The sequence below is a fragment of the Symphalangus syndactylus genome, chromosome 5 (genome assembly GCF_028878055.3).
Source record: "Symphalangus syndactylus isolate Jambi chromosome 5, NHGRI_mSymSyn1-v2.1_pri, whole genome shotgun sequence".
NCBI classification, from domain to species: Eukaryota; Metazoa; Chordata; class Mammalia; order Primates; family Hylobatidae; genus Symphalangus; species Symphalangus syndactylus.
The window spans coordinates 104,083,054-104,101,895 of NC_072427.2; the positions used below are offsets into that span (position 1 = coordinate 104,083,054).

At 39.1% G+C, this 18,842-nt stretch overlaps 1 protein-coding gene across 7 annotated transcripts in view; it reads left to right on the top strand.

Moving 5' to 3' along the window:
• APP (amyloid beta precursor protein) overlaps window positions 1-18,842 on the top strand; it is a 286,082-nt gene that overhangs the window by 65,211 nt on the left and 202,029 nt on the right. For all 7 annotated transcript variants that reach the window (XM_055279350.2, XM_055279351.2, XM_055279348.2 and 4 more), the window contains exon 3: window positions 16,518-16,647. In XM_055279350.2, coding sequence (XP_055135325.1) covers window positions 16,518-16,647 — 130 coding nt within the window. The remainder of the gene's footprint in view (window positions 1-16,517; window positions 16,648-18,842) is intronic.

The window sequence follows — 18,842 nt, forward strand, 5'->3', positions numbered from 1 at the left end:
CTTTTCTGAGGAAGAATGGGGAGATAGTAAGGGTGGGTTAATTAGGCAGTTTCTTTTGCCAGGTGATAAAAACCCCCTAAACAGTTTGTATTTTATATATGGAGAATATTTTCTCCCACTGATGGGAAGGATCGTAGTGAGGGGGATGCTTACCCAGTTTCTTAAAAATGTACACAGAAATGAGATCCCTAGGTGCTGGAACCGAGAGTCAGTACTGCCTAAAACTTCCCTATTAGAGTCTCTTTTGTTTCCGCCTACCTTCCTGCTATGTGTTTACTCCTTTTCTCCTGCTAAGATGGGCGTCCTGGAGGAGACCAGGGACGTTGGTGGCCACGACCTCTGGTAGTGTTAGTCCCAGTTTGGCATTCCAACTTTGTTATGCCCATGGGCATTATCAGGGAGTGCTTCTGGTTGGCACTGCTTTGAGTTACACATCTGCCCTTGGAGCTGCCACCGTATCTTCAGGGACTCAATATCAGGACTAGCCCATCTTGGCCCTGTGGGTGTGGCCATGTGGTGTGGGGAGAGGAGCTGTTACCAGAAGAGGAATGAAGAATGGCATGGGCAAAATAGAAGAATGACCCCACTGCTGCAACACAGTGGGTATGGATTAGAAAAGGCTTGTAGGCTGGACAGGGCGAGGTGAGGGAGTGCATCATGCATTAGGATTTTAAGTGGCTTTTTGGGGAGTATTGAGCAGGCGGCAGGGAGAGAAGTTTACTCAGAAGTTTTAGACGGTGTTGACATTTTCTATCAAATTGTGCATCTTGAATTCTCTAGAACATTCTTTATAGATATTTCAGGATCTTCCTGCCACTTTCCACATTGTAGCTATTCTGGTGTTTTTCTTTTATAATTAGAAATAATGAATAGTTCTCATTTGTAGGCTTGGATTTTCGTGTGTGTGTGTGTGTGTGTGTGTTGGAAAGTTCATTTTGCCTTTCTTTTTTTAACTTCATGTTTTTATTTTTTAAACAGTATTGATGGATTCATTGCTAGGAGCCGCAAGGAAAAGAATACTCTCAACAATGTTACCATGTTTCTTTCTCACAGGTTTTATAAGTTCTATTATTTTTATATTTTCAAAGTTAGAATCTTACCATCTCCTCTGTTGCCATAATTCTCATTCATAGGGTCGGTCTTTAACTGGACTCATTGTTTACAGCTAGTCTTTTCATCAGATGATCTCAAACCCTGTATTATGTTAATATTTTGATTCCCTTTTGTTGGATGACTTCATCTTCATCATTCTTATTGTTGAACAGTGTTTTTCTTATTGTTGAACAATTGCTTCATTAGGTATAGAATTCCTGGTTGATGGGTGTTTGATTCAGCACCATGAAAATTCACAGTGTTCTGGTATCTGTCATTGGGCAAATTCTTCTTCTTCTTTTTTTTTCTTTGAAAAAAATGCGTGGAAACCATTAGTTACCATTAACAGAGCTACTCATTTAACGATTTTTTTTTTCTCCCGATAGTGGTGGATGAATTTTTTACTTTGTGTTCTCACTTTGTGTCTCTCATGACCAAAATATTTTAGAGAGAGCTAGCTGGCTAAGTCTGAGGTGGCTGTTAGCAGTCTGGTCCTAGGATAGAACAAAACCAACAGAACTCATCACTGTCACATCATTTTGACTTTTTGCTCACCAGTTTAACTTACTTGTTTAATTTGTTTTTCCAAAGGATTGCTTTGCATTATACATGTTGGTGCTTAGCTTAACGTGATCGTTGACTGTGAATTATCTACTCTGCTCCTTTCAAAGTCTCATGCTTCTCTGAATTTGTATTTTGTGTTACTGGCTTGTTTTGTTGTTATCATTCATAGTGTTTTCTTTGCCCTTGATTTCTTTGATCCAGTTTTTGGTCAAGAGCAAGATTCAAGAGAAAAAGTAAAAACACAGTCTTTTATCTTTGCTCTTGGTTGTAAACCCTTGTAAAGTTTGAGAAGATAATTTGGATCTTATGGTTTAAATTGAGTCTTTGTTTAATCCCAAGTCTTCCAAATTCTTTGTGCTTGTGTATTCTTTCCTCTTTTCTAATCATAATAGTTTTGCTTCTGCCTAGTCATCGTTCAAATACCTGCCTTTCAATGCATTTAAAAAATATTTTGTGTTAGCACCATTTGAGATTTTTTCCCTCTTTTTTTTCAAGTATGTATTGAGGACTGTTATGGGATGAATGTTTGTGTTCCCCCAAAATTTAGATACTGAAACCCTAACCCCAGTCATGATGGTATTCGGAGATGATACCTTTGGGAGGTTATAATTGTTAGATGAGGTCATGAGCATGTGCCCTCGTGATGGAACTAGTGCCCTTATAAGAAAACATACCAAAGAGCTTGCCTTTTTCTCCCTGCTCAAAGAAGAGTCACACGAGGACACAGCGAGGAGGTGGCTGTCTGCAAGCAAGGAAGAGCGTCCTCACCAGAACTCGGTCATGCTGGCACCTTGGTTTTGGACTTCCAGCTTCCAGAGCTGTGACAAAAGACATTTTTGTTGTTTAAGCCATTCACAGTGAGGCAGCATTTTGAGCTAAGACAAAGACCTACTGTGGCTTCTGTAGGCAAAAGCCCTACAGACCCCAAGTGTTGTGAGAATTAACATTTCTAGGGATCATGCCTTACAGTGGATTTTATACAACACTTAGCTCTGACTTAGAGCACGCTAGTCATCATTAGGTAAATGCTTGAGGATGGTCAATTTCTGGCACAGAGATTGGAGCGGTATGGGCAGGAGTTCTGTATCCAGCTTATGCTGAGAGAGCCGCCCATAAAATGGAGCCTGTGCTTTCCTTTTGCAGAGATCATTTCTTTCCATTGATAGAATTCTTTTTTTTTTCTTTTTCTTTTTCTTTTTTTTTGACAGAATCTCACTCCATCGCTCAGGCTGGAGTGCAGTGGCATGATCTCAGCCCACTGCAACCTCTGCCTCCGGGGTTCAAGTGATTCTCATGCCTCAGCCTCCTGAGTAGCTGGGATTACAGGTGCACGCCACCACATGTGGCTAATTTTTGTATTTTGGTAGAGATGGGGTTTCACCATGTTGGCTAGGTTGGTCTTGAACTCTAGTGATTTACTTGCCTTGGCCTCCAAAAGTGCTGGGATTACAGGCATGAGCCACTGCTCCCAGCCTTCCATCGACAGAATTCTAAAGAGATGTTTAGGCAAGAGTTTGTGGAATGTTGGCCCATAGTCCAGATTTGCCTTCAGTTTATTTTTATCCACTTCAAATGCAAAGGTCATGATAACTCAGTAGTAAAGTCATAAATCCATAGTATGACTTAAAATATTTGGTTGTAATATTACAAAGTATGCTTTGTACACATTAAGCATACAAGATCCTTATATTGTTCTTTTTGTTTAGTGTTTAGAGTAGTTTGTGTGAATCATAGATGACCACAGCAGACTCTGAGTTGTTATTTTCTTTTGGCATTCCTTGATAGAAAACAGTGCCTTTCCTCTGTTCTATACTAGAAGCAAGAAGTGCCTCTCATAGCATTATGGAAACAACTCGAATACGACTACGTCAATTATTCATCTTTTTTTGTTGTTTTTTGAGACAGAGTCCCACTCCATCAACCAGGCCGGAGTGCAGTGGCGCAATCTAGGCTCACTTCAATCTTTGCCTCCTGGGCTCAAGCGATTCTCGTGCCTCAGCCTCCCAAGTAACTGAGTTTACAGGCACCCATCACCATTCTCAGCTAATTTTTTAACTTTTACTTGAGATGGGGTTTCACCGTGTTGTCCAGGCTGATCTCGAACACCTGACCTCAAGTGATCCCCCTGCCTTGGCCTCCCAAAGTGCTGGAATTACAGGCGCGAACTACTGCGCCTGGCAGTCATTCATCATTTAACAGCATAAAGTGGCCACTTGCCTTAATAAACTATTATAGTACGAAAATTTTGGCCTGAGGAATTTATAAATATAAATAGAACAAAACAAAAATAATATTCCCCTTGAAACATATTCTAAAACCAGGGGCTAAAAATTAGAATTGTTAGATTTTATTGTCCTGTTTCTTTGGGATGAAATGAAGTTTTTTAAAAAACATAAGTTTTATTTAAACCAAAGGCTTTGGGATTCGAGAAGAATAAAGGAAGTGTACTTCAATTCTACATCTCAAGAATCTATTTCTTCCCAAATTTAATACAGGCAAATTTAGTCTATATTTATTGGGCACGTTAGGTTTTTGTGTCAGGTGTTGCTGAGTAGCGGGATACCATTCTTGGCCCATAAAGACCTTATAAATCTATTAATACAATTAAATTGTGGAGAAAATTTAGAAAATTGCAAAGGTAGAATGAGGTTGCAAATTAGAGGGTCATATTCTGGAGATAAGTGGAAGCTATGGCAGATTTTTAGCATGAATGCTTTCTGGTCAACACACTTTTAGAAAAATTAGCTTGTTTCCAAGAGTAGGTTAGATTGGGGAGAGAAGGAATTCAAATTACAAAATAATAGTGTGAAAAGTATTGTGGGAGATCATCCCGTCCATCCCCTCATTCATGATACCCTGAGGTGCTGTATTAAGGGCATCATTGCTCTTTGTCACCCGAGCAGTCCGGGAAGGCTGCCTGTTCAGTCTTAGACTGTGTCCTCACAGTCTTAAACCATGTCCTCACTTTATGATAGAAACACACAGGCAAGTGTTGTAAAAGTTACATATTGTCAGTTAAACAAGAAATTGGATAAGTCCCCATACTATTCTTCCTCTTTTAAAGAGAGAACTTGGGCCGGGTGCCGTGGCTCACCCCTGTAATCCCAGCACTTTGGGAGGCCGAGTCGGTCTGATGACGAGATCAAGAGATCAAGTCCATCCTGGCCAACATGGTGAAACCCCGTCTCTACTAAAAATACAAAAATTAGATGGGCATGGTGGCGCACGCCTGTAGTCCCAGCTACTCGGGAGACTGAGGCAGGAGAATTACTTGAACTCAGAGGCCAAGGTTGCAGTGGGCCGAGATCACGCCACAGCACTCCAGCCTGGCGACATAGTGAGACTCCATCCCACCGCCCAAAAAAAAGAAAAAAGAGAGAGAGATAACTTGAAACAGGCTCTTCCAGCCTCTGTATTCCTATTAATAACATGCAGTGCACTTCTTGGAGCTAGGGGCTAGGGGCTTCCTGAAGGTGTTGGTGTCTCTGGTAACTTACACTGCAGGGCAGGTCTCTGGAGGGAACTTTGAACAGGTTAAGCCTCAAATGCAGGCAGAGATTTCCAATTAGGAAAGTTAGGTGAATGTGGCTTTATCATCTCTTTTACTGGTTTACGGGTATATTCTCTTTCTCCTGTTTTCTTTTCCACCATTTAACAGTATCTGTTCTCTGTCTCTTTAACCTTCTGGCTTTAAATGAACAGTCGCTTCGTCTGTAGATTAACAGGATCAACAAACCAAGCACAGCAGTGCCTGGACAAAGCAAAAACTGCCTGTTAGATGAGTTGAGCAAAACCATTTCCTTTGCCCAACTTTCTCTCTAAAATACATAACTGAACATGGGATTCCCAGACAAGAATTGTTTCTCAACCTTTCTTTTTCCATTCTACAGTTGTATGAAATTAAAATTAAATAAAAAGCAAACAACAGAGGTGGTCTTTTTAATCTTACCAAGTTGGAAGGTATACTATATACATTATCCTGTGGTAGAAGGTCTGGTACATTCTTGACCATTATTACTTTGCTATGGGCACCCTTCACCCTTGTAGGCTGAAAACTGACAAATCATAGGCACATATACATTGTGGTTTTGGAATTTGAAAGATCTCAAATTCATATTGAGTGAGATAGTTTTTGAATAGAGGGATCAGGCTGTCTATATGTGAGTATGGATATATTTTATGCATTTCTGGTCTGTATAAATGTAAGGATTGCTTTACTGACCATAGGATTTCTTCTAGGGCTAAAAAAGTTGAAGCCAGTTTGAATATTTTAAAATAAGAAAATTAGCTCTACATTGAAAGAGAGAGAATAGCAGAATCTAGGCTATGTGTACACATCTGCTCGTGTTTTCACATTTGTCTCCTGTCCTATTTATTTTGATTTCTCTCTCATCTCCTCCCCCATCCCACCCCCAATTTGTTTTTCATTCAACACTTTGAGATTAGAATAGCTTATCTATCAAACAAGGTTCTTTGACAGGATTTTCCAACTCTGAGTATGAAAGTGTGGATATAACAATGTATTTATATAGAATGTCAGAAGCAGAGTTTGGCCAGATTATTGGGAAATATTCTAACACCCTGCAGCATTTTACCGCCTTTGCTTTTACATAAGGCCATCATTTGGAAACAGCACGCTGATACCTCCCATTACTTCAGTAGCATTTCATCAGCTGCACGCTGCCTCTCAGCGCCTCATTAAGTTGCAAGCAGAGAACGTTTTCGTTTTCCAGTTCTCTTTCTCGATTAAATTCGAGATCCTATTTTCAGTATTCCTCATTATTAAAAGAATTTTTGTTGAGAATAGTTTAAGATGTTATATTTCTTTGTATTCCAGGAAAATTTAAAGAATGTCATTGAAATCCAGAAACAGAAGTATATATGGTCTAGGACATGCTTTGTCTTGGTTTATATGCCTAAGTCCGAGTAGTTTAAACTTTATAATTAATATACTCTTTGAATGCTTAGAAATGGCATCGATTTTAGTTGTTCTAGTTTTATCTTAAATAAATTGGAGTAATTACTAACTCAGAGGATTATGATGTGCTGTGCAACACATAAAACATTTGCAACGATGTCTGGTACTTAGGAAACCCTCAGTTACGACGTTTTTCTTACTTTCTTCTTGGATACGTTCTTTGAAAAAGGGACTGGTATGGAAAAGCTTTGAGAAGATGAAAATATACAAGATAGGCTGTCTCTGAAGCATTTTGCTGTAGAGCATTTGATTCTCTGTTTCATGTATATATTCATATATGCTAGCTGCAGTCATGCAGACACAATTTGGATCTTGGGTTTTTTTTTTTCCTTTTTCACATGCAGTTATAAATTTAGGAAACTGGCTGTTTCCTCTAGACTAAATGTATTTATTTAAATTTTCATTGCTTTAAATGCAAAATTCCAAGCTTATGTACAAGTAGAAAGAATAGTAAAATGAACCCTCCCATCTACCTGTCACTGAATTGCAGTAATGATCAAATCTAGTCACTCTTGTTCCTGAGTCAGTCTGGAATGCAGGTTTTTTTTCTTAACTATTAAGGTTCTCCAACAACCCTGGCAAAGCTCATCTCTTTCAGTGACCTGTAAATTAAGATGTGCTAAAGCATCACATGTTACTCATTGATGTTAATATATTTAAAACATTTTATTAGTACCACATAATTGTTAGTGTTTTCAAAAAGAAATACCTTTGAGAATTTGGCTAAAGGTGAGTTTTAAAAATTGAATGACTAAATAGAAAAGCAGGCAAACTGTTTTCAAAATTAGTAGCAATTTCCAATTCCATTTACTCTGTTCATTAACTTTGTTTTCAGCCTTTTGTTAGCCATGTTTGATGTTGTGTTTTTGAAATACCTTTGGTCATAATTCGGACTTTTAGCATTAATCACCTGTCTTAGGTGGCGTGTTTACAAAAGGGACTTTTAGGTTCTCCATTTGCCCTTAATGTTGGAAATAGAGACCAAGTTTCTGTAGGACTCTGACAACATATGGCTTTACAAGGTTTTTTTTAAATACATATATTTCTCTTCTTGGCTTTCTTAAATATCATCAGTGTCTTTTCTTGCTTTACGTATTTAGCAACTTAAATGTCATCTTGTCTGAGATCAATATATTTCCAACTTGGAGAGATAGTGAGAAGAGAGACTTCAGATTTTTAAAATGTGCAACAAAACATTCTGATGGTGACCAGGTTTTAAGGTATTTCTTCAGTAGACAAAACTACTTAGGCTACCAATGATAAGCTTTTAATATTAATAATAGTTATTATATTATATATAAAAATATTAATATAAGATCTAAGATTGTTTCTATTCTCCCTCTTTCCTGGTTGTTAGGATTTGGAATTTCTTATGCACTCTTTTTTTTTTTTTTTTTTTTTTGAGACGGAGTCTGGCTCTGTCGCCCAGGCTGGAGTGCAGTGGTGCGATCTCAGCTCACTGCAAGCTCCGCCTCCAGGGTTCACGCCATTCTCCTGCCTCAGCCTCCCGAGTAGGTGAGATTACAGGCACCCGCCACCATACCCGGCTAATTTTTTGTATTTTTTAGTAGAGACGGGGTTTCACCATGTTAGCCAGGATGGTCTCGATCTCCTGACCTCGTGATCCACCCACCTTGGCCTCCCAAAGTGCTGGGATTACAGGCATGAGCCACCGCGCCCGGCCTATGCACTCTTAAAATTATTTCGTGTACTGATGCATTCACTTTCAATGATAAAACATGGCTGTGTGACCAGGTAGGTAGGCTGCTTTTCAGATTCCTGTACTAACTGAATGGGCCCCATTAGCCCAAGTGAGAGCTTAACTTGTCACTCTTCTTAAATGTCTTCCTCAGCTGAGTGCTTATTTACAGTAATCTACTGCTTCTTATAGCAGATGCTATGATTTGTATAAGCTGTCATATCTACTTGGAAGAACAATATTGAAAGGCATCGAGATACTTATTTTCCTCAAAAGCCCATAATCCAACAACTATTTAGAATATCTTATTTAAGAGATAGGTTTATAATACCCAAAGGGAACTTAATATATACTGAAAGTCCCTGATTGAATGGATTCTGACCTTAACCAGAAATATTAATTACATGCCTATCAGACACTTACTGTGCTATCCCACGGTTGGCCACTGTTGAGGGAACACCAGATGAATCATATTGTCCCTGCCTTCAAGGATTATATATTGTAATAGGACAGAAAGCGTATCAGCAGAATAGGAGGTAGAAAGTGGCCGGGGATCAGATAAAGTGATCAAGGAAAGTGGAGGATGCAGTGGTAGGACAGAATGGTCTGCACACAGAGATTGAGGGGATCATGTGGTGGGAATTAGTGAACTAGCATGCAAGCCGGGCCTTTTGCTTGGCTTTGGTTCAATTGGAAGGAGCATAAAGCTACTAAAGTAGCTTATGTTTAGAAATAGGGCTTATTGAAGGGGACAAGGCATCTCCTAGAATCCAAATGCACATCCCAAGACTCACAAGAGTTAGAGGGCACAGGCAGGCCCTGTCAGATCCGGTCTCTGCCAGATCCAGTCTTGTCTGTTTCTCATCTTCGCTTATCTCTCTGGGTATTTCTGTTTTCCTTTCCTGGACTAACTGCTTCTTCCAGATGCCTAGTTTGAGTCCACCCATGATTTTTTGGGGGGTTTTCTTTGTTTTTTTTGTTACATTTTGTTTTTGTTTTTGTTTTTGTTTTGAGGCAGAGTCTCACACTGTTGCCCAGACTGGAATGCAGTGACGGGATCACGGTTCACTGCAGCCTCGACCTCCTGGCTCAAGCTGTCCTCCCAACTCAGCCTCCCGGGTAGCTGGGACTATAGGTGCAAGCCACCATGCACCCATGGGTGTTGACATGCCACCTGTGGCTCAGACTTATCCTCACCTCCAGTCAAGTTTCTTCCTTATCTAGCGACAGCCTTTGTGTGTTCATGAAAGCCCCTGAGGGAGAGAATGCTACGTACAGTTTGGTTTTCTTGGGCTCTAATAAGCTATAGGGATGGCGCTGCAGAGTTGAAATACAGTCACTAATGAGTCCTCCTTCAGAGAGCTGAGGGTGGGAGAACCACATAAAAGGAGTTGGGGGTCAGCAGCCTCCTGATAGTCTGAAAGCCAAAGATGATAGATGTGGGGCTCCACGGGGAGGCTATAGCTTGCCACGTTGTGTTTTCTGCCCTTGAGGAAAGCTTCTTCTCACCAGGCAGACAGTACAGATACGTACTTAATAGCGATGTGAGGCACACTGATAAATACCAGAAAACATTCCCTAAGAGGGGTTAGCATTATTTCACTGTGTGCAGAGGAGGTTTGTCCATGTGGGGGGATCCTAATGGGCTTAGGCATTTGAAGTGTAGTCTAAGGGATCTTAGGTAAGAGTGTGTTTGGAACACAGTGTATGTATTTATACAGCAAATGCTCTGTGTGGCTATAATTTAGGAAAATTTGTAGGAATTGAGGACAGCTTATTTTTCTACTAGCTGACGGAGGCCTGGGTTTGCTTCTGCTTGAAGTATCTCAAGTCCTTTTTTAAAAAGGAAAATCAAAAAAATAGTCGGAATTGGGTTTCACCTAAGAAGCATTTTAGAAAAGAAGGGGAGTATGAGAGTTAGGATTTGCTAATGTTTGCTGTATTAGCAAATTACTTGCACTGCTTGTCATATTAGCAATACATGTATGTTTTGGAAAACACATGCAAATTAAACAGCTTAGGCCGGGCGTGGTGCTCAAGCCTGTAATCCCAGCACTTTGGGAGGCCGAGGCGGGCGGATCACGAGGTCAGGAGATCAAGACTATCCTGGCTAACACGGTGAAACCCCGTCTCTACTAAAAATACAAAAAATTAGCCGGGCGTGTTGGCGGGCGCCTGTAGTCCCAGCTACTCGGGAGGCTGAGGCAGGAGAATGGCGTGAACCCGGGAGGTGGAGTTTGCAGTGAGCCAAGATCACGCCACTGCACTCCAGCCTGGGCGACAGAGCAAGACTCCGTCTCAAAAAAAAAAAAAAAAAAAAACAGCTTAAGGAACTTCTATCTTTATTTCCTATGTAAGGTTTGAGATGCTGCAAAGAAAATACTAAAACATTGAACTGATACTTAAAATTCTAGTAGTCTTCCCATATCTGCAGAGGATACCTTCCAAGATCCTCAGTGAATTCCCAAAACCTTAGATAGTACCAAACCAAATATATACTATGTTTTTTTCCTATGTGTACATACCTGTGATAAAGTTGAATTCACAAATGAGGCACAGTAAGTGATTCACAACAACTAATAATAAAATAGAGTCATTATGACACTCTGCTACCATCACTGTTCTTTCGCTTTGGGGCCGTTATTAAGTCAAGTAAGAGTTACTTGAACACAAGTGCAATGATCAAGTGATCGATGGGCAGGTAGCATGTGCAGCATGGAGATGCTGGACAAAGGGATGATTCACTTTCTGGACTGTGTGGGTTTGAGATTTCATCACACTACTCATAATGGTGCGCAATTTAAAACTTACTGTTGGCTGGGCATGGTGGCTCATGCCTGTAATCCTGGTACTTTGGGAGGCCAAGACAGGAGGATCTCTTGAGGCCAGGAGTTTGAGACCAGCCTGGGCAACATAGGATGACCCTGTCTCTTTCTTAAAATTAAATATAGGCCGGGCACGGTGGCTCACGCCTGTAATCTGAACATTTTGGGAGGCCAAGGCGGGTGGATCACGAGGTCAGGAGATCGGGACCATCCTGGCCAACATGGTGAAACCCCGTCTTTACTAAAAATACAAAAATTAGCCGGGTGTGATGGCAGGCGCCTGTAGTCCCAGCTACTCAGGAGGCTGAGGCAGGAGAATTGCTTGAACCTGGGAGATGGAGGTTACAGTGAGCCGAGATTGCACCACTGCACTCCAACCTGGGCGACAGAGCGAGAGTCCATCTCAAAAAATAATAATAACAATAAATTAACTAAATAGAAAAATAAAACTCGTTTATTTTTAGAGCTTTCCATTTGATATTTTTGGACTGAAACTATGGAAAGCAAAACCACAGATAAAGGAGGACTACTATAATTATGATAAAAATAAGGAACTTAATCTAGCCACGAGGACATTTGTGTTTCTGATTATTTAAATTTTTATTCTTGTCTAAAATGAACTATATTTGTATTTATGTCTTTAAATATAAATGAACTATATTTATATCTTTATAAGTGAGCTATATATTTATATTTTTATATAAACAAATATTTTTATATTTTTATATAAACAAATATTTTTATATAAACATAAATATTTTTATATTTTTATATAAATATTTTATATTTTTATATTTTTATATAAATATTTTATATTTTTATATAAATATTTTTATATAATATTTTTATATAAATATAAATATTTTTATATCTATGTAAACATAAAAAGGCTTTTTTTCCTCTCTGGATGTTTACTGGGATTATTTAATAAAAACTTAGGGATGATATTGGGAATTTTTGTTGGCATTTTAAATTTTAACGTTTGTTTCTTTTTTTGTTTTGTTTCGTTGTTTGCTTTCTGAGCTGGGAGTTGGTTGTGCATGTGGCAGTCGCTTTACCTAAAGGGTCTTGCTCTGCTTCAGAAGAATTTTTGTTACCTTGATTGCTAATGTTCTCCCCCTTAAATAAACCTCCTGATGTTAGAACAGCAAAACTGCATTATCTTTGGAAAGTCTTAATCCCTTATCTCTGAATAAAGGTAACTGAATCAGGTTGAACTTACTGCTTCCATTTTAATAGGGCAGTAGGAAAACTACACATGGGCTTTATCTGGTTCAATTTTTTTTTTTTTTTTTTTTTTTTTTTTTTTTTTTTTGAGACCGAGTCTCGCTCTGTCACCAGGCTGGAGTGCAGTGGTGTGATCTGAGCTCACTGCAACATCCATCTCCTGGGTTCAACCGATTCTCCTGCCTCAGCCTCCCGAGTAGCTGGGATTTAACAGGTGCGTGCCATGACGCCTAGCTAATTTTTGTATTTTTAGTAGAGACAGGGTTTCACTACGTTAGCCAGGATGGTCTTGATCTCTTGACCTCGTGATCCACCCGCCTCGGCCTCCCTAAGTGCCGGAATTACAGGTGTGTGCCACTGCGTCCGGCCTGGTTCAAATTTTATAATCTCCACATCCATCTGCATATTAACAGTTGTCATTGTCGGTGTTATAAGAGAGAGACAAGCTTAAGCACAGAAAATAACACATATGTCCTAGATTTCCTGGTGGGAACTGGAAGTAAATTCTGTGTTTGGCTGATCGCTGTATAAAGTTCTAGTACTAGTCTTTAGGGAAAAGCCCCATCTTCATGGATTTTAATTTGTCAATTTGCATTTCTACCTACTCAGAAATAGTCAACCTAATCAGTTACTGCCTTGTTGCGCCAACTATTACCATAGGAATCTGAAGATGGTATGCAACCACCATGAAAAAGAGATCCTTTTCTCCTGGTAATCAGTTTGTACCCTACAAACAATTCGTTGGTTTAAAATTGTATAGAGGGAACCATGATGTGAATGTGGCTACTACTGGGTTTATAGAAAACCAGTGACTCCTGAGGAAATTCTCGGCAGGGTTGTCTTTCAGTGAAGTGGCAGCTAGAACCCTTTAGAAAAATGCAGTAACTCACACTTTACTGCACATAAAGTCATGTCCCTCAGGGTGGACTCTCAAGTGTCATACAGTTTATGACTCATGAGTGCTGCAGCTTTGTGATCTAATAAACAAGTAAAGACGGTGGGAGAATTATATTCCTGTACAAAAAGCCACTTCACCTTTCATTATATAGGAAAAAAGCCATGGGAATATTAAATTTTTAGTGGCATTTTTAAGTTGAGCATTTTCTGTGATCTAAAGTGCCTGCATTGACATATTAAGATACTTAAGAACAAAGTAAAATAAAGAGAAGTATTAAGAGCTGGATCCCTTTGGAGCTAGGTTACTGTGGCAGTGGTTTCAAGAATAACTCTCTCAACACCCACCCCAGGATTCTGATTTAGAGATTTTTTTGTGTGTTCTCATAGCATATACCTCTACCACTGAATTTATCCCCTGCTGCTACACTGATTGATACCTTATTTTTAAATTTTTGTTTTTAAAATAGATGGTTTTTTTAGAGCAGTTTTAGGTTCACAGAAAAGTTGAGAGGAAGGTACAGAGGTTTCCCATATACTTGCTACCTGCATACATGCTTAGCCTCTCCGATTATAAACATCCTCCACAGAATGGTACATTTGTTACAATCGATGAACCAACATTGATACATCATTAGCACCCAAAGTCCATAGTTTCCCTGAGGGTTCACTCCTGGTGGTATACATTTTTTGGGTTTGGACAAATGTATAATGACGTATGTCCATCACTGTAGTGATGTACAGTGAGTAGTTTCACTGCCCTAAAAATCCTCTGTGCTCTATCTGTTCATCCTCCCCCTGCCCTCAACTACCCAAACCCCTGGCAACCACTGATCTTTTTAGTCTCCATAGTTTTGCCTTTTCCAGAATGTCGTATAGTGGGAAGAATGTCACATAGTATGGAGCCTATTCAGATGGGCTTCTTTCACTTAGCAATATTAGTTAAGTTCCTCCATGTCTTTTCATGGGTTCATAGCCCATTTCCTTTTAGTGCTGAATAACATTCCATTGTCTAGGTGTGTACCTCATGGTGTTATTTATCCATTCACAGTACCTTATTTTTTAACTGATTTTTTGGGGTCTGGGACTAAGGTGAGGTAAACAAGGCACTCAGGAATTGAGATTAAGAATTTTTAATGTAATATTTTTAAAAATCAAAATTACTACAAAAAAACTCCACAATGAACAAAATATCAACTTTTTAGACAAAGATTGAGTCACGCTCCATTGACATATAAAGCCCATGCATAGTTTTCCTACCGCCGTAACTATTAAAATGGAAGCGGTAAATTCAACCTGATTCGGTTACTTTTATTCAGAGATAAGGGATTATTAATTTAGATTTGCCAAGCCCTCTGAATGTCATGGACAATCATAAGCAAAATTCCGTGTATCGTCTAACTCCCCATGGACGTTATCTTGCTCAGAAACCTTGTTCTCCTTCCAAAGAAGGCGCTGCTTCTCCTGTAGCCTTCTCAGGTCGAAGTTTTTTTCTCAAAATCCTCACAGCATTGCCCCTAGAGGTGGGAATGTCCTCTTTTCCTCTTCATTTTTGTTTCCAAACCACTCTTCCTTTCTCTTCCCTAAAAGCCTCCCCCACCTCAGCTCGAAGTGCGTGCTTTCAGACAAATGACTTTGCTCCTCCACCTGTCGGTCATCCCCACACCTCTTTCTACCTCATCGATGTGCACCACTCAGACTTTGAAGATTTTAGCTCCTGCCTTGCTGTCATCCGGTGTAGCTGCTCATTTGCTGATTCTTAAGTGATCCTAATATTGATCTCAGTAATCTTCCAATATTCCAGTTTGTCAGTTCATGATTCTTATCCCTCCAGTGACCTTGTTTTCATCATTCTCCATCACCCATTGCTTGCAATAGTCATATTATACTCCTTGCAATGACCAATCACTGCAACTCCTCCAAGATTTTAATTTCAATTATCTGACTCTGCAAGTACTACTTATTACCACCTCACTTTCTCCAGTCCTGTACGCCATACATTCTTTAGCCCCTGGAGTGTGATCAGTGGACTCAAACTCCACTGGTCCTACCACCTTTTACCTGTGTCTTATTCCCCTCATGTTCTCACTTTTGCCACTTGAGATTGCATGGCCCAGCATTCTAATCATTCCCTTGCTTATACCATCACTTCTCTATTCATTGTTATTTATCTGGCAAAACAGCCACCCTGTTGAAATGCAAGGTTTATGCAAGGGAATGCACATTTTTGAAATAGATTTTTATGTTTATGTTTTTCTTTCAAATCTCTACTCATTAAGAAATAGAAGTGGTTTGATATTTCACAAATGTGATTTAACTGATCGAGTTTCACCTTTCATTCTAAGTGCTCAGTTAAACTCTATGATTTATTCACAACAGTAATCAAAGCAAGGGTTTGTACTTAGTTATAGGAGCAAAGAGAATTCATGAGTTTATTTTTATCTAAATGACACCCTTGATAACTTTTCGATAAATTATTTTCATGTAAATTACTTGGAATAAGAACAGGATTTTTATATAGAAAGTTTTCTATGTGTCATATCCTGTAAATTGTTTGTCCGATTAGTGAGATATAGGGGGAGGTTGAATTTTACCAAACATAATATCCCCAGCCATATCTACTGTAACATTTGTTTAGGACATTACAGACTATTATCCTACACCAATTTATTTCACATCAAAAGTCACCCCATGCTTGTAAGAACCCTCCTTTCCCCCTCTTGTTTCTATTTTAGCTCCCCTGGAAAAATAATATTTTAAGTCTAAATGAGTGCAATAAATTAAAATTTGGCATTGCTTAATATTTTGAATAGAATGGCTAGATGCATGTCATTTGCATCTTTTTCTTTCTACTGAATTTCTTTAGCTTGGTCAGAGGTAGAGTAGGCTTGACTGTTAGGGGATAGCAGTACAGGTTGAGTAACCCAAATTTAAAAATCCAGAGTCTGAAATGCTCAAAAACCCAAAACTATTTGCGTGTCAACATGATGCTCAAAGGAAATGCTCATTGGAGTATTTTGGATTTTGGACTTTTTGGATTTCAGACGCTCAACCAGTAAGTATATAATGCAGATGTTCCAAAATCGGAAAAAGTCAGAGACCTTGAAAGCACTTCTGGTCCCAAGCATTTTGGATAAGGGACACTCCACCTGTACCTTACAGTGGAGGCTCGTTAGATGCTTGTACATGCCAGCCCCTGCCTCAAGTAACAATTGATTCTTTTTATGTGCTCCCCCAGGTCTACCCTGAACTGCAGATCACCAATGTGGTAGAAGCCAACCAACCAGTGACCATCCAGAACTGGTGCAAGCGGGGCCGCAAGCAGTGCAAGACCCATCCCCACTTTGTGATTCCCTACCGCTGCTTAGGTGAGCCGGCCGGCCGTGAAGCTGGTGTTGAGTGGGGGCCTGGTCTTGAGGGAGGAAAAAGAGGATGCTCCTGTTAGGTCACATACACAGACTTGTTCTTCAACACATTGCCACTCTGTGTTGTACTGTGTTTTGGACTCTTGCAGTTACATTCTGTGCACTGACACTACAGGAGCAGTATTTTTGAGTTCCCTGCCTCAGAATGAATTTACCCAGGGTGTTTATTGAAATTACAAATTCCTGGGCCAGTCCCAGGACTCCGGAATGAAAAATGCCTATAGTAGCGGATCCGGGAATTCTTATTTTACCGTATCCCATAGATGATTCTCATGAACTGGGGCCTTGTTTCTTCACATAGACTTTCTAGAAGAAAGAATCTAATGTGAAGCTGCAGCATTTTGTTAATTTCTTAAAAAAAAAAAAAGGCTTTTCTACAATAACTACTCGTCTTATTTGGTGATAGTAAAGGAATTGGAATTGGGAAGGCTTTTTTTCTGCTTACATCAAACTGGAGGAAACAGTCTGATCATTAATGTTTAATGTTTGTTTTGTCACAAACCTCAAATTTACCTCAACCTTTTATTTTAAAAAATTGAGTAGTTTTATGTGATATCGTGCTCTTTTCCTCTGGAAACTGTCATACTCCATATTTAATCTAACTTGGTTATTAGTCTGTTCCTAGTTGTTGTTTTTATGTGACCAGTCATTGCAGAAATCAAGTTCTTTGCTCTGGTATCTTACATCTAGATGTTTTCCACAAGTGTGTTAAATCAGTAGGCAGGTTGTAAATAAGGATATAGAGATTGTCTGTGGAGATTGTGGACAAATATTGATGTACATTCTGATGACTTCTTATAAAGGTTAAAAGGAGTATTTCAAAGAAAATCCAACAGCAAACTTAGAAAGTAAGGATAATTACTGAAGATTCTGGAGATCTATGTAATATATGGTCAAAAATGAATGTCCTAAGAGCATACTGATTGCTGTTCATTCATGTGCAAAATTTGAGACTCCTTCATGTGCATAAAATGAAAACACTGGGCATTAGAAAGAAGATTTCACCTGGTGAATTTACTTACAATGTAATTTACTCACAATGAAACTGACGAAGAGAGTGTAGAAAACTAGATTCTTAAACATTTGATAATTCAAGAGTTTCCTTTTTCCTCCTTATTCCTTGTACCTATATGCTTTATAAGGCCTCTTAACTCTTTTCTGGTTGATCAAAAAGTACAGTTTAGTTAGATGAAAATAAGCAGCACTTAAATACTAGATACAGAATTCCTACTCAAAAAAATATAGAAGTCATCTGTCTCCAGGAACTGTGTATTTTATACTCACTTAGTTGTTACACCAAGAAATAACACACAGAGATTGAACAATTCAGTGCTAGTTAGGAAGCAGATCATGAGTCTGTTAATTTGATGGGCCAGGCTTCGTTAATGATTTGTTTCTTTTAGTTCTTACTTACCTGTTCTTTGAAGTATTCCAAATATATTTTCATTAGAATGTAAGCTCACTGAGAACAGGTAGGGCTTTGGATAGGCATTATTGCTCCTGGTATGACACTCAAAACTGCAGTCATGTTTCAGAAGTGAGCTTATCATTTTACAGAGATCTTTCTGCTTCATATTCTATTCAGAATGATTTGTATTAAAGTTGATGGAAAGATGAAATTCACATTAAGATTGTTATTTACCACCTAGTGCCAATTGTTGTAGCAAATATCCTTTGAACCCCAGGTCTATTTTATCCTATCTGTTGATCACTTCCTTTGCCCCTGCTCTTCAAGCCTCCTCATCTCTGAAAAGCTCTCCTTCCACTGGGCATGGTGGCTCAAGCCTGTAATCCCAGCACTGTAGGAGGCCGAGGTGGGAAGATTGCTTGAGCTCAGCAGGTAGAGACCAGCCTGGGCAGTCTCTTAAAAAAACAAAAACAAACAAACAAAAAAACCTCCAAGTGAACGAACAGTACAACAAGTAATAAAAGATATAAAAGATGTTCTCAGATCACAATATCAAGTCAGAAGATTTTATGATAATATTATAATTACATGGAGACTGTCCAAATATTTGTATTTGTTGTGATACACTGCATTATGTACCATTTAGGGAAACAACAGCCTAAGTAATGTTTTAAATAATTAATCTCATCTACCAAACACCTGTTTGATAGTAAAGTTAATGACCTGTCCT